Source organism: Protopterus annectens, chromosome 1.part1, assembly GCF_019279795.1.
Source record: "Protopterus annectens isolate FY-2018-M chromosome 1.part1, PAN1.0, whole genome shotgun sequence".
Lineage (NCBI taxonomy): Eukaryota > Metazoa > Chordata > Ceratodontiformes > Protopteridae > Protopterus > Protopterus annectens.
The window spans coordinates 2180864-2195984 of NC_056726.1; the positions used below are offsets into that span (position 1 = coordinate 2180864).

At 36.4% G+C, this 15121-nt stretch overlaps 1 protein-coding gene across 3 annotated transcripts in view; it reads right to left on the reverse strand.

Moving 5' to 3' along the window:
• KIDINS220 (kinase D interacting substrate 220) overlaps nucleotides 1-15121 on the reverse strand; it is a 2951961-nt gene that overhangs the window by 1766641 nt on the left and 1170199 nt on the right. For all 3 annotated transcript variants that reach the window (XM_044073258.1, XM_044073248.1, XM_044073241.1), the window contains exon 7: nucleotides 1241-1339. In XM_044073258.1, the coding sequence (XP_043929193.1) occupies nucleotides 1241-1339 (99 nt within the window). The remainder of the gene's footprint in view (nucleotides 1-1240; nucleotides 1340-15121) is intronic.

Below are 15121 nucleotides of genomic sequence, written 5' to 3' on the forward strand. Positions count from 1 at the left end.
GTATTCAAGGAATGTCATCTGAAGTACTTGAAAAGCAGGTTTTCTTAAGCAGATCCACTGTTATTTGCCACAAAAATCATATAAAGCAGTACAAAAATTTTAAATATATAGCTTGTGAGTTGAAGGGGATCCCAAAAGGGTTCCTATATCTGACAGAAAGCTCTGGCCAACTTGCTGTAACACAGATGTCTCAGAAATGCATTTGCACAAACCAGAAAGTACTAAATATTTTTAGTCACTCTTGCTTATAATTTCCACCAAAGAGATTAGCCTCCGTACAGTAAGAGTGACTGTGTGGGAGAGAGGTTACAACTTTGGGAAGCTGGCCAATGTGGTACCCCTGGTAGGAATACAACCCATAGGCTACTGCAGCAGTGAGAATAATGAACATTAGTATTTCAAATTGCACAGAAGTACTCAAGAAAAACTAAGACACTTTGTATTTAAAAGTGGTCAATAAAACTTGTAATTTTGGTAACTAATACAGTTTTTCTCATTTCACCTTGTGACAGGATGAGTGAAAACATTCTAGAATAATCTCTTTCCTATTAACTCTTCCTGGACACACAAAAGATAGCAAGATAAAAAAATAATTAAATCTGAATTCTAATTACTTCAGTACATTTCCATTGGTACTCCAAGTTAAGATAAGCTTAAAGCATTTGAACAACTGGATGCTAACCACACTAAAACATGCTACCTTGCAGTAAAAGACAGTAAAGCAATGTAACTGTGAAATTCAAAACATCAAAAATGTATCCAATGACAACAAATTTCAATAATACTTTTTTTTTCCTTCAGATCATTTCAGGCTAGGAAATGCCAGGAAAACCAAGCTCTTCAAGAGGCTGATTAAGGGTAATGTGCACTGGTGTGAAAATGAAAGGAGCACTTGGGAGGATGTGCTTCCTCATACTATGCTTCCTGGCTTCTTGTGGCATACAACTACAACGGTATGATTAAATGCATCTTATAGTACCCAGTTTGCCAACTGGGGATCAGTACTGCAGTGGGGTCTAATCACCCCCCCTCCCACCAAGTAGAAGTGAGCAGACAGTGGCTACTCACTCCCACACCTGCTCAACCCTTTCAGTAACTACAATCACTAATCAAAACTCAGCTAGCCCACTGTGCAGACAGGCTTTTCTCCCTCTCTGCACCACTTCCAATGAGCTGGAAACTTCTAAATACTCTAGACACAACAGAATGCAAACAAAAATAAATGACTACTAATACTTACAGCGCCTGCTTGATCAACGTCTGCTCCACTTTCCAAAAGATGTTTTACACATTCCATATGCCCTTTTCTTGCTGCCCAAATAAGTGGGGTAGTCCCATACTAAAATTTGAAAACAAAACAAACACTAAAAATTTATCAAAACTAATAATCAAAGCACAACAGTGATGGGAACATTCAGTTACTGACCTTATCTTTCAGTGATTACCTCTTTTTATAAGCAATGTATTTTTTTAAAATGACTACTCTTATAGTGATAATTCATTACAACATACCTTAAGAACACTTTAAAACACTACACTGTACAACAGCAGTAATCAGAACATAAAAAAGCGGGAGGCGTGGCCAAGGATGAACACAGGATAGCAGCAGATTTCTTCAGCTCCACCAATTTCATTACATTGACAGGAATTAATTACTTAAAAAATTAATTCTTGAAGTAATTTTCTTTCTAAATATGTTTGTTTTATATAGTTCTTGAACTTTATCTAAAAAAGAAAGGAAATCTTAATAATATTCCTGTCAGAAATTACTTTGGAAATTTTCCTGTCAGTTTATCAGTCTGAAATGAGTTCCAGTAAGACAAATTCTCAAGACTCCAGCATCAAGAAAGAACTTCAGTCTCTGATAATTATAGTCCAGCAACTTACTGCTAAGATGGATAAAATGGATACTAAAATAGGCACTTTCATAGAAAAAACTACAAAACAAATAGACTTGTTACATATGGACCTGCAACAACAGAAGATCCAGATGACAGGCATAGAAGAAGCTGTGAATGACATGGAAAATAAAATACAAGAACAGGAAATCAACATGGAGTTTCTGCTGAAACAAAATACACATTTACAAACAAAGCTGGATGACCTGGAAAATAGATCTAGGCGCAATAACATTAGGATTTTTGGACTGCCAGAAAATATTGAAGGTAACAATATTACTTCTTTTTTAACAACATGGCTCCCTAAAACTTTAGATTTACCAGAAGCATTCTCTTTTGGTATCGAAAGAGCACATAGATCTATAGCTAATACTAACTCTAACAAAAACTATCCTAGATCAGTTATAGTTAGATTTCTATCATCTTTGATAAAGAGATGGTTCTTAAATCTGCTTGGGCTAAAGCTCCTGTTAAGTTTAATGAGACAACTGTGCGTTTTGACAATGACTATTCTTCCATGGTAATTGCTAAAAGAAAAGTTTTTCTGCCACTAATAAGGGAGCTTAAAAAGCACAGTTTAAAACATACCTTCTGTTTCCTGCCAAGCTTAAAATCTTCCTTCCTGATGGTCCTAAGGTCTTGATGATTTAGACTCTGCTTTACTGTTTGTCAAAGAAAAAGGATTTTGGATAAAATAGAAGAAATGGAATGGGCTAGTTCTTCATTAAAGAGATTGGCAACTGAAGCTTCCTGGAAGACTTCAGAGAAGAAGAAGAGACTAAAAACAAATGATTTGTTATATGTTTTTTTCTCTCTCATCATTTTAGTTCATTATTAATCTTTTGAATATAGTTCCTGCATTTCCAGAAAGCCACAAATATTTTGGAAAAGATTTAATCAAAGTTATTCTCTATGTGCAAAGAAATGTTTTGTTTCATAACCAGTCAAAATGCCTGAGGATTTAATGGCAGGCTGTGACTCTATTTGTTTTCTTTCTGAAAAAGTAAGGTTAGTAATTTGATACATTTTTTATCTTTACCTTTTTTTCCTTCTTCTTTTATTATTTTCTTTGTTTAAACAATGACATTCTATTTAGATTATGTAGTGGGTAAAGGGTGGGGGAGGGCAGGGAGAGAACAGTAATGAAAATATCATTAACAGAATAATATATTTATTTCTTGTAAAAGTTTATAAGTTCTTCAAATGCTATTTCTAATTATACTTTCTTGATTATACTGCTTATGCTTGTTTGTAAATAATCTGTCATGCTTTAACTAATAATAATCAGAACTAAATAAGAGTAAATAATATGTTTTATTTTTAACTCTATTAATATAAACAGTAAGTAACATTCCATTGTATATACTTCTTACAGCTTTCTCTTACATTTTTTATTTCTGCCTCACTCCCTTTTATTTTCTACTCTCTTTTCTTTTCTTTATTAATATATAGAAATGCTTTTGACTGTGTGGGCACAGTGAATAATAGGATTTGTATGAAAATTGAGTTGGGAGAAGAATGCTGAGTTTTATTACTTGTTGGTAATTTTGAGTTTAATTTCACTTGCATAGAGGCTGTGATGATCTGTGGAATACATTGTGGAGGTTCTGTCATGTTTAGATGCATTTACACTGCTAAATGAATGTTTGTCACTAGTTTTTAATAAGTTTCCCACCAAAATGTTAAGAGAGACAATCTGGGATGTGGGCTGTCTTATGCACAATGTCCTTGAGTTACCTCAGAATCTTCAAATCACAGAATTCTCACAGAGAAACTGAAAGCAGTTAGTATAAACATTGACAAGGTTATCACACTGACACACCACAGATTCAGGAAAAATACTCTGTTCATAAAATATGTCAGTTATAATGAGTTTAAATGATGTAGTTTCTTGTAGTAAGTAAATGTCTTATTTTAGAAGGCATAAAAATGAAACATTTATTTAAATGTTTTTGAAAATCTACTTAACAGCAGCATAATAATCTGTGTTAAAATTTGTGTTCCAAACATATACTTTACTATAACTCATTTAATTCATCTGATTGACAAACATAAATAATCTTATAACTCTATTCTGGAAGAAATGTCATGTGATATATTTTAAAGCAGTAGGTTAGCATGATTGTAAAATCTGGTTACCAATATGTCTTTGCTGTGCATTATTTTGTATAAAGCAGACAGATTTATTCTAGGGACAGCAAGTAGGACAGTGCTCTACAAAGACACAACTCAGTGAGATCAGATATATATATATATATATATATATATATATGTGTGTGTGTGTGTGTGTGTGTATGTATGTGTGTGTGTGTGTGTGTGTGTATGTATGTGTGTGTGTGTGTGTGTGTATGTATGTGTGTGTGTGTGTGTGTGTGTGTGTGTGTGTGTATGTATGTGTGTGTGTATGTATGTGTGTGTGTGTGTGTGTGAGTGTGATGGCTTTCTTTTCTGAGAATCTGCATAACTATCTAATATGATTTATAATAATTTCTATGAATACAATATTTTACTCTATTGACAAAATGAATGTTTGCCACAAGTTTTAATAAGTTTCCCGCCAAAATGTTAAGGGAGACAATCTGGGATGTGGGCTGTCTCATGCATAGTGTCCATGAGTTTCCTCAGAAGCTTCACTCACAGAATTTTCACAGAGAAACTGAAAGCAGTTAGTATAAACATTGACAAGGTTATCACACTGACACACCACAGATTCAGGAAAAATACTCTATTCATAAAATATGTCAGTTATGATGAGTTTAGATGATGTAGTTTCTTGTAGCAAGTAAATATCTTATTTTAGAAGGCACAGAAAATGAAACATTTATTTAAATGTTTTTGAAAATCTACTTAACAGTAGCATAATAATCTGTGTTAAAAACTTGTGTCCCAAAAATATACTTTACTATAACTCATTTAATTCATCTGATTGACAAGCATAAATAATCTTATAACTCTATTCTGGAAGAAATGTCATGTGATATATTTTAAAGCAGTAGGTTAGCATGATTGTAAAATCTGGTTACTAATATGTGTTTGCTGTGCATTATTTTGTATATAGCAGACAGATTTATTCTAGGGACAGCAAGTAGGATTGTGCTCTACAAAGACACAACTCAGTGAGATCAGATATATATATATATATATATATATACATATATATGTGTATGTGTGTGTGTGTGTGTGTGTGTGTGTGTATGTATGTATATATGTGTATGTGTGTGTGTGTGTGTGTGTATGTATGTGTGTGTGTATATGTATGTGTGCGTGTCTGTGTTTATGTGTGTGATGGCTTTTTTTTTTTAGGTAATAACGCAGGTGTTTCTGAGAATCTGCATAACTATGCAATATGATTTATAATAATTTTTATGAATACAATATTTTACTCTATTGACAATAATGAGTTTAAGTAAATGCTCATATACAAACAATTCAAGATTTTTTGGAAGCTGTTGATAGAATTCACATGACAGAAAATAGATGCATCTTAATGCATGTAATGTCTGAATCATATTAGCCAAGGTTTTGATTTAAATGAATGTTAGAACCTAATTTTCTCTCCTCTTGATTTCTAACATTAAGATTATTTGAATGCTATTAGAATACAAGTGTTATATATTACATAGATCTATATAATAGTATGAACAGTTTAAAAAAAAAAAAAAAAAAAAAAAAAAAAAAAAAAGTTTATTTTAGTTTATATGATGCTGTTTTACCAAATGTGTAGTTTTGTCTTGATAGATAATTGAATTGAAAACTGTTAACCTCAGTTAAATATAACTAGTATTAAATTGATAAGGTGGCAGCTGAGGTACTGCTGCTTAGGGTAGGGGGTTAACTTGAGTAGTAAATACTGCTCTAAGTTGGAGTTTTCAACTTCAAGGTTTAATCCTTACATTATTTTCATTTGTTCATTGTTATATGTATATAGTTTTGACATCCACAATATATTTTGTACACTCATTGTCACTACAAACAAAATTGAATCCTATACAAAATCCCATAAGAGATTTAAGAAATACAGCTATATTTAAAGGTACACCTAAAAGAGGAGATGTAACATTATTTATCTTGTTATTTGTTATTTCGATCATAAGATTCTTGAGTTTTAAAAATGCCAAATGACATCTTTAAAAGGAATTTCTTTAAACATTAATGGATTGAATAATCCGTGTAAAAGGGCAAGCCTAATAAGATACATTAATCTACACAAGGCCAATCTAGTCTTCCTGCAAGAAACCCATCTCTTGAAAAAGATATTGATAAACTAGCCACTAATAAGTATACAGTATTGGTTAGTTCAGAGCACACTCAGAAAAAAAGAGGAGTGGCTATTTTATGGAATAAAAGTATGCCCATTCCTAAAACCATTAAGTCTTATCAGGATGACAAAGGAATGTTTTGTATGGTTACAATACAAATTAATGGGAAGACTTGCACTTTAATTAATGTATATTGGATACCTGGAATTGGTATTAATACAGTGAAACATCATATTGATAAGATCATATCATGCTCTATAGGGGATATTATTTTAGCTGGTGATTTTAATTGTATACTACATGAAAGTGATACTACCACTATAAAGAAAAGAATTACATCTAATGCAAAACATTTAAATGATTTTGCTAATTCTTATCATTTGAATGATATTAATAATCAGATAGAGTCAAAATCATTACCATACACCTTTTTTTCTAACAGATACAAAACTTATTCAAAAATAGATAGGGTCTTTATTTCTAACCAGATGGTAACAGATTTAATTAATTCCAAAATCATTTCATGTCCTATATCTGATCATAACTCAATTGTTTTGAATTCATGATAAAAAATACTCATAATGTTCAGATCAAAAGGACACCAGCATACTTAACTCAGCTAAAAGACTATAAAGAATATATACTTTCAGAAGTACAACATTTTCTAGACATAAATAATACTCCTGAAGTCTCCATTGTCTATGTTTGGGATGCCTTAAAATCATATCTATATGGACAAAGTATCAGATGGTATAATAACAAAAGGAAATCTTGGGATAAGGAATTGTTAGATATTCAAAGTAAACTGGACTCTTATAAACATAACAATAAAGAAAATATTATGGACAAGAAAGTTATTGAAGAAATAAACAAACTAAATGAGAAATACAAAGAAATTTTAACTCAAAGTTAAAATAACTTTAGAGAAATACAAGTTTTTGTCTTATTCAATAAGCCCCAAATACTTACATATACTTAAAAATAAAACAAAAAGATTGAATAAACAAAACCATATCAAAGAAATCTTTTCTCTAAGGAAAAAGAAGAATGTTTCTAGTATACCAGAAATACTGGACGAATTTAGAAATCACTTTCACAAGATTAACCATAACAACATTAACATGGAACCTAAAGATAAAATAAAGGAGTTTATAACCACAAACATGAATAAAAAGCTTAATAAACAACAGATTAAACTATTGGACAAGAGTATTTCATATACAGAAGTTATTACACAAATAAATAAGCTTAAATCAAACAAAGCACCGGGTAATGATGGTATTATACCAGAGATATATAAAATCCTTTCTAAAACTACATATTCATTAATACATAAGGTTTTTATTCTGGCCCAAACTGAGTTAATAACCCCCATCTTGGCAATATACATTTATTTCACCAATTTTAAAACCTAATAAAGATCCAACTAGATGTTCTTCATATCGACCCATCTCATTACTTAATGTTGATTATAAAATGTTTATGAGTATTTTTGCTGATAGATTGAAGACAATTATCGCCGGCATTATAGACATAGATCAGACGGGCTTCATTGTAAATAGAAATACTTTTGATAATATAAGAAGAACTTTAACATTAATTGATTTTGCAAATAGGAAAAAGAAAGATTTAACACTTATTAGTCTTGATATAGGTTCAGCATTTGATTCAGTAAGTTGGGACTATCTGTTTACCTTACTGAAATGCACAAATTTCTCTGATGCATTTGTAAATTTAATTGAGCATTTATACAAAGGAATGCTGGCTTATATTAAGGTAGGAACATATGTTTCACAAAAAATACCCATTCTTAAAGGTACAAAGCAAGGATGTCCACTTTCTCCACTATTATTCACTTTAGTAATGGAGCCTTGGGCTAATTTGATTAGAAACAGTACTGACATAGAGGGTTTTGAAATAGAAGAAAATACAACATCAAAAATTCAACTTTTTGCAGATGATGTTCTAATTACATCAGCAGGATCTAATTCTTCTATGCAGTCTTTATTTGATAAAATGATGAATTTTAGAAGTATTTCTGGTTTAATATTCAATGAAGAAAAAACTAAAATACTACCTATATATACACGAAAAAATACTCTCATTAGTGATTTTACTAAATATGTACCCAACTCAGGTCAGATAACTTATTTAGGTATAATACTATCTAAAGATATTAAATCTATTATATATAATAACTATAATACCTGTTTTCTTAATATACAAAATCTTTTTAATACCTGGAATAATATGTTTTTTACTATGGAGGAGAGACTTACAATTATTAAAATGATAATATTCCCCAAGATTTTATACTTAATACAATCAATAATACTTTCACCTACAAAATAACTATCAAGAAACTGAATACACTAATGTTAAATTTCTTATGGGCACCTAATAGACCTAGGATTGCATTAAAGAAACATACTAATAGCTGGTCTCAAGGGGGTATTTATTTTCCAGACTTTAATTTATATATTATCTCTTCTATTATAAAAGTTATTACTTTATTAATAGATCGGTCATATGTCGCAAAATGGAAAGATTATTGGGAGCTAATTAGTATGCACTTCATGAAAATCTCCTTAACACATAAAAATATGATTATAAATAACTCCATGTTGTGGTTGCTAAAGGAATTTTGTACTTCACCTATTACACCTAAACATATGGTCTGTTACCCATTAAATATTATTATTAGTTATCGTAACTTTATATTCATGCACCCTAAGTATAGGGAATGGAATTTTATTGTATTCCCTATAATTTATACTCAGGGTATGCTTATGTCATCTACTTCTGAAGGAGCTCATTTAGCTATAGATAATAATCTAAAGTACTGGTATCAGCTGATATCTGATGATAAAGTTAAAAATCTAGATTTCTTAAAACAAGAATTTGATCTAAGAGAAACTTGCTGGTTAGAGGTTCAGATCTTTAGACAACATCTCATTGATAGAATAGATCTAATGTCTATAACAGTTAAAGAATCTATTCCAAAACTGATTGATTACTTGATAATAAATTTACAGCATAAAGTTTCTGATAAAGGTAAACTTTCATATATACATAAAATTATCAGACAAGAAACATTTACAATGTAGATTCATACTGGAATTATTTCACCTCTATTAATGGGGACCCACCAACTCAACAAGATAAACAATATATATTGGAATCTGCTTATAGAACTACATCTTCCATTGTCTGGAGACTTTATACATGGAAATTTTTACATAGATCTTTTATACACCTTTGATGATGAATAAAATTAATAATAAAGATAATCTATGTAAGAGATGTAATGTAGAAATTAATGCTGACTGGGCTCATATGTTTTATGACTGTATGAAGTTGAAAGAATACTGGAAGTCAATTAATGAATTTTTGCAGGCTCTTTTTACAGATAATTTCATTATTTCTAAGTCTCTTATATTATTCAACACACCTGTACCTCAATGTGTTAAAAGATTAAGCTTCCCTTGTTATGGTCTATCCTAGCAGTGGCTAGGAAAATAATAACTAGAAATTGGATTTCAGATACACCTCCTTCGTTCAATGAATTTAAAAATGTTATGAATATAATGTGTCATATGGAAATAAGCACAATTAGAATGAGAACAACTAGAAAAACATCACATTTTATTGTATGGGATAATTTACAAAATTTGTTAAAAAAATTCTAATTTCAATAGCACAGTATTTTAGTTTAATTAATTGATCTGATTGTAGTGGATGTCTTTGTAAATACTTTAGTTGTTTTGTTGAATATTATAATAATACCTATTTTTAATTATTTGTATAAAATTGTTATGATATTTCTCTTATATGTTAAAACAATAAACTTGTTTTGAAAAAAAGAACATAAAAAAGCAAAACAAGCCAATAGAGGTCAGTCCAGTTCACTTAATTATGCATGCATGTGGTACATCTTAATAAAACTCAAACAATTTTAAACTAAATTTAACTGGGATAGAGAAAAAATAAGTTATGTACTCACCATAACATTCCATCTGAGTAGTTATACTTCATTTTTCTGCAACCTGTGGGTATTCGGATCCATATTGGATTCGAGCCAGCAACACATTTTCTAGCATCTGCTCCAAGCTCTTCCCCTACCCATAATACACCAGCATCTCCTATCTTCCCTCAGATTGAGTTTGCTGCAACCATACTTAATATGTTTATCCACATGAAAAGGTCAGGGGGACAGAGGGTGGGAATGTTGCAGAAAAATGAAGCATAACTACTCAGATGGAACGTTATGGTGAGTACATAACTTCTTTATCTGAAGTAGTTAACTTAATTTTATCTGCAACCTGTGGGACAGAGTCACCAGCTACTCAAAAATCCTGGGAGGCCCTCATGGAAGAACATTCCTGAGCACCGCAGAGCCAAAGGATGCTCTTCCTCTGGAAATCAGATCTAATTTGTAATGGGAGATGAAAGTATGTGAATTTGCCCAAGTTGCTGCTGCACAAATGTCATCCAAAGGAACCTTAGACCAAAAAGCAGCGGAAGTCACCATGGACCTGGTAGAGTGAGCTTTAACCAGACCAGGAGGAGATAAACGCTTGGCTTTGTAAATATGTAAAATGCAAAGAGTGATCCATCTGGCTAAAGAAACCTTGGAAGTGGTCTTTCCCAAACGAGGTTTAGAAAATGAGACAAATAATTGATCGGACTTACAGAAGGGTTGTGTTTTATGGAGACAGAAATTAAGTTGTCTATGAACATCTAACAAATGAAGTTTGTATTCACCCTTGTTCTGAAAATTTGGAAAGAAAACAGGTAAATTAATTGTTTGGTTTATGTTTGATTGAGATGCCACTTTTGGTAGAAAAGAAGGATTTGTACAGAGAGAGACCCTGTCCTTATGGAAGACCAAATAAGGAGGCACGGCAGACAAAGCCTGAAGCTCAGAGACCCTCCTAGCGGACGTAATAGCCACTAGGAAGGCTGTCTTCCAAAATAAAAACTTTAAATCCACTGATGCTGCAGGTTCAAAAGGAGGAGTTACTAATGACTGGAGAACCAAAGTGAGATCCCAAGGAGGAATAGAATCTTTGATAGGAGGACGCAAAAGAAAAATGTCTCTTAGAAAGGCTTTACACACTCTAGAAGAGGCCAAGGCAATCTTATTTTCACCAACATGAAAATTAGAAAGGCTACCAGCTGTACTTTCACCGGGGAGGAACTAGTTCCTTGCTGAAAAATACTAGTCAAGAAATCCAACACCGCTGGAACAGGGGCTGTAAAAGGATCCAGGTTTCTTTGAGAGGCCCACATAGACAGACATCTCCATTTACTGCGATAAACTTTCCTAGTGGAATCTTTAAGAGAAGCCACTTGTATAGATTTAACAGGGGATGAAAGACAGGGAGTCCTGGCAATCAAGGGAACTGGAGCAGCCAAGCTGTCAGCTTGAAACTATCCAGATTGGGAGGGTAGGCACCCAAAGGATGAGAGACTAGATCCGAGCAGGGATCCAGAATCCACAGAGGAGCTAGAAGATGAGACCAAAGGAAAGGGAACCAAACTTGACGAGGCCAGAATGGGGCAATGAGGATCACTTTGCACCCCAGTCGGCAAGCTTTCTGAAAAAACTTCGGAATGAGTGGTAATGGTGGGTAAGCATACAGTAACCAGGGGGGGGTCAAACATGGACTACAGCGTCTCTGGGGATTTCCCCTGGTGAGGGAATCAGAGCGAAGAACTCGTTGTACTTCGCGTTGGAAGGAGATGTGAAGAGATCCCAGCAAGGCTGACCCCATGCAAGGAATATCTCCTCCGCTACTGACTGTTTCAGAGACCACTTGTATGGCATCAGAATAGCCTGACTCAATCTGTCCACTAAAATGTTGGAACGTCCCGGGATATGTGTTTCGATCAGAAACCGACTGGTGGAAATCGCCCACTCCCACACTTTCATGGCCTCGCAACACAGAGGGTAAGATCTGGTTCCCCCCTGCTTGTTGATGTACCAGACAACCGACATGTTGTCTGACTGAATTGCAATCGCACCCAGAAGAAGTACAGTGTGGAAGGCTTTCAACGCTAAAAGCACTGCCCTCATCTCCAGAACATTTATGTGCAACTTGGTCTCTCTATCTGGGACCACATGCCTTGGACCGTCCTTCCCGAACAGTGCCCCCTCACCCGAGTTGGGAGGCATTCATGGTCACTGTGGCTTGGGCTGGAGATGACACAAAAAGGCGTCCCGCTGCAACATCCGGTGAATGGAGCCACCAAAGGAGAGACATCCTGCAGGTGTGATTGATCCTTATCAGAAAATTCATGGGAAGGTCTAGCTAAGACCACTGAACAGCTAGAGTCCATTAAAGGACCCACATGTGAAGGCGTGCACAGGGGAGGATAGAGATCGTGGCAGCCATAGAGCCCAAGGCTCGGAGAACATCGCTCGCCTTTGGAAATCTGAAGTCCACGATTAGAGCAATGTGGTACCTGAGGTTTAAGATCCTGTCTGGCGTTAAGAAGACTTTTAGTTGCAAAGTATCTAGCCGTGCCCCGATAAAATCTAAGACTTGTACGGTTGCAAAAGGGATTTGTGAACACTGACTGTAATCCCCAGCCGATCTGCCAAGAGAAGGATGTAGTCTCGGGCCAGACAAAGAAGACATTTGGTGGACGCAGCGAAGAGCCAGTCGTCCAGGTAAGGAAATACCTGAATTCCCTGAAGCCTCAGGTGAGCTGCTACTACTGCCATTACCTTGGTAAACACCCTGGGGGCTGTGGTGAGACAGAAGGGTAGAGCTCTGAACTGGAAGTGACTGGCTCACAGCCGGAAGTGAAGAAACCCCCTGGAGCTTCTGTGGATCTTGATATGGTAGTAAGCATCCAGCAGGTCCAATGAGCACATCCAGTCGCACTCTTGGAGACAGGGTAGAATGGACTGTAGGGTGACCATCTGGAACTTTTGTTTGGCGACAGACAGGTTCAAGGTTGACAGGTCTAAAATGGGCCTGAGGTCCCCCATCTTTTTTGGCAGTAAAAGGAACCTGGAGTAAACGCCTAATCTGGACTGGTCGAGGGGGACCAGTTCGATGGCTCATTTGTGAAGCTGCTTTGAAACCTCTAGAGCTGTGGCCTCCCTGTGAGCAGGTGGGACATCTAAGAGGCGTCTTGTAGCACTTGGAGGGGCAACAAATGGGATAGTGTAGCCTCTGGATATTATTTGTAGCACCCAACGATCTGCAGCTATGGACTCCCATGCTGCTGGGTGCAAGGACAATCTCCCCCTGACTTCCACCAGAGTAGAGCAGTCGGGCAACCCCTCAGGGTTGCAGCATGGGCCTGTCAGAAAAAGGTTCCCTAGACCCGAAATTCCTGGGACCCCCTCTACCTCTGCGTCAGCATCGATCCTGTCCCTCTCTGCCTCTGGGGGATGAGCTGTCCTGATACTCCCAGGAAAACTGTGATTTCCGGAACCACATCTTCTTTTGCCCTCTTTGGTTCCTAGAAAAGGACCGCTGAGGGTTAGAGAAGTGGATCCCGACAGCAGACAAAGTCTTCCCGTCTTTTTCGCTCTGGACAAGAGTGTCACTTACTGTCTTCCTGAAAAGGGAGGAACCATCATAGGGAGCATTTGTAAATTATGCCTTGAAAGGGTCCACAAACTGACACAGCCTGAGCCAGGTGTGTCACCTCATGGCTACGCCTGTCCCAGATGCCCTAGCTGCTCCTTCCGTGGCATGGGAAAGGAGGCGCATGGACATGTTTGATACAGATTTCAGAGTAGACATCTTCACAGAGAACAGTTGTTTGTCCTGCTGCGATTAAGACTCTGGGGGACACTCAGTGAATTCCGAGACAAGGTCTCACTGTAGCCGTATAACATGTGCCAAACAGTTCAGCACATGGATGGAAAAGGTCGCTGACGAATAAACGTGCTTCCCAAACCTATCCACCGACCTGGACTCCTTGTCCGGAGGGTGGATTGAGGAACTCTCTTGCACCAGTTCCTTCTTGGTGGCTGCTGTGACCATCATAGCATCAATGGGCGCCCCTTTAGACCATGGTTGTCTGTCCGTAGGAGGAGAAAGAATCTTGTCAGGGCATTTGGGGATTGGCTCTATGGTGTCAGGCTCTTTCCATGTCCGTGTGGTGATAAGATCCACCAAGAGGTCCGCTGGCGGGGACACCTAGGAAGTAGATGGGCCCATGCCAAAAGCCTCTAGGAACACGGACTCATCCGTAGAAGGTTTTGGGGCTGACAAACCTCCCCTCCATCCTGTCCAAGTCCGATAGACTCAGAGTCGATCACGAAGAGGTGACTGACTCAGATCTGGCTGGTCTGTGAAGCAAAGGTGAGGAAGGCCTCAGATTTGAAAACTCCATTGGCTCCAGCGCGAAACGGGGTGAGTGGAGCCTAGGAGAAGCTGGTCTCAGAGTCTTTGATGGTGGACTAGGGAAGGATTCCCTATCTGGAGACCTCTTGCGAGGCCTGTCCCTCTTCCTCTCTGTCTTCCTTGCATCTTTCGCTATCCTTGTGTTCTTTTTCTTTGTCTATCTTTATCCTCCCCCACACCAGCACGAACGGGAGTTTGAGTCCTGTCGGGAGGGGGGGGGGTTTGGTGGGAGTACCAGAAACCGAGGCCCTGGCAGAATCCAGCATGGAGGCAGGGAGAAGATCCTTGGCAACCAATTTGGCCTTCCTATCCCTGAGGGCCCTAGGGTTAAAACCGGCACAAACTGCACACTGAACAGATAAATGAGGCACTCCCAAACAGATTACACACAGAGTGTGACCATCAGCCGGTGAGAGCTTATGGCCACACACTGTGCATTTTTTAAAGACTGACTTAGGCTGATCAGCCAAACCGCCACTCCCTAAAGAGAAAGCACAACACACTAGAGCACACACACTGAAGGGTAGTGGGCCTAGAGACTACTTTATAAGAAAAACCTGTGGGGAGGAAGGGAAGACTAATGACCACTTTC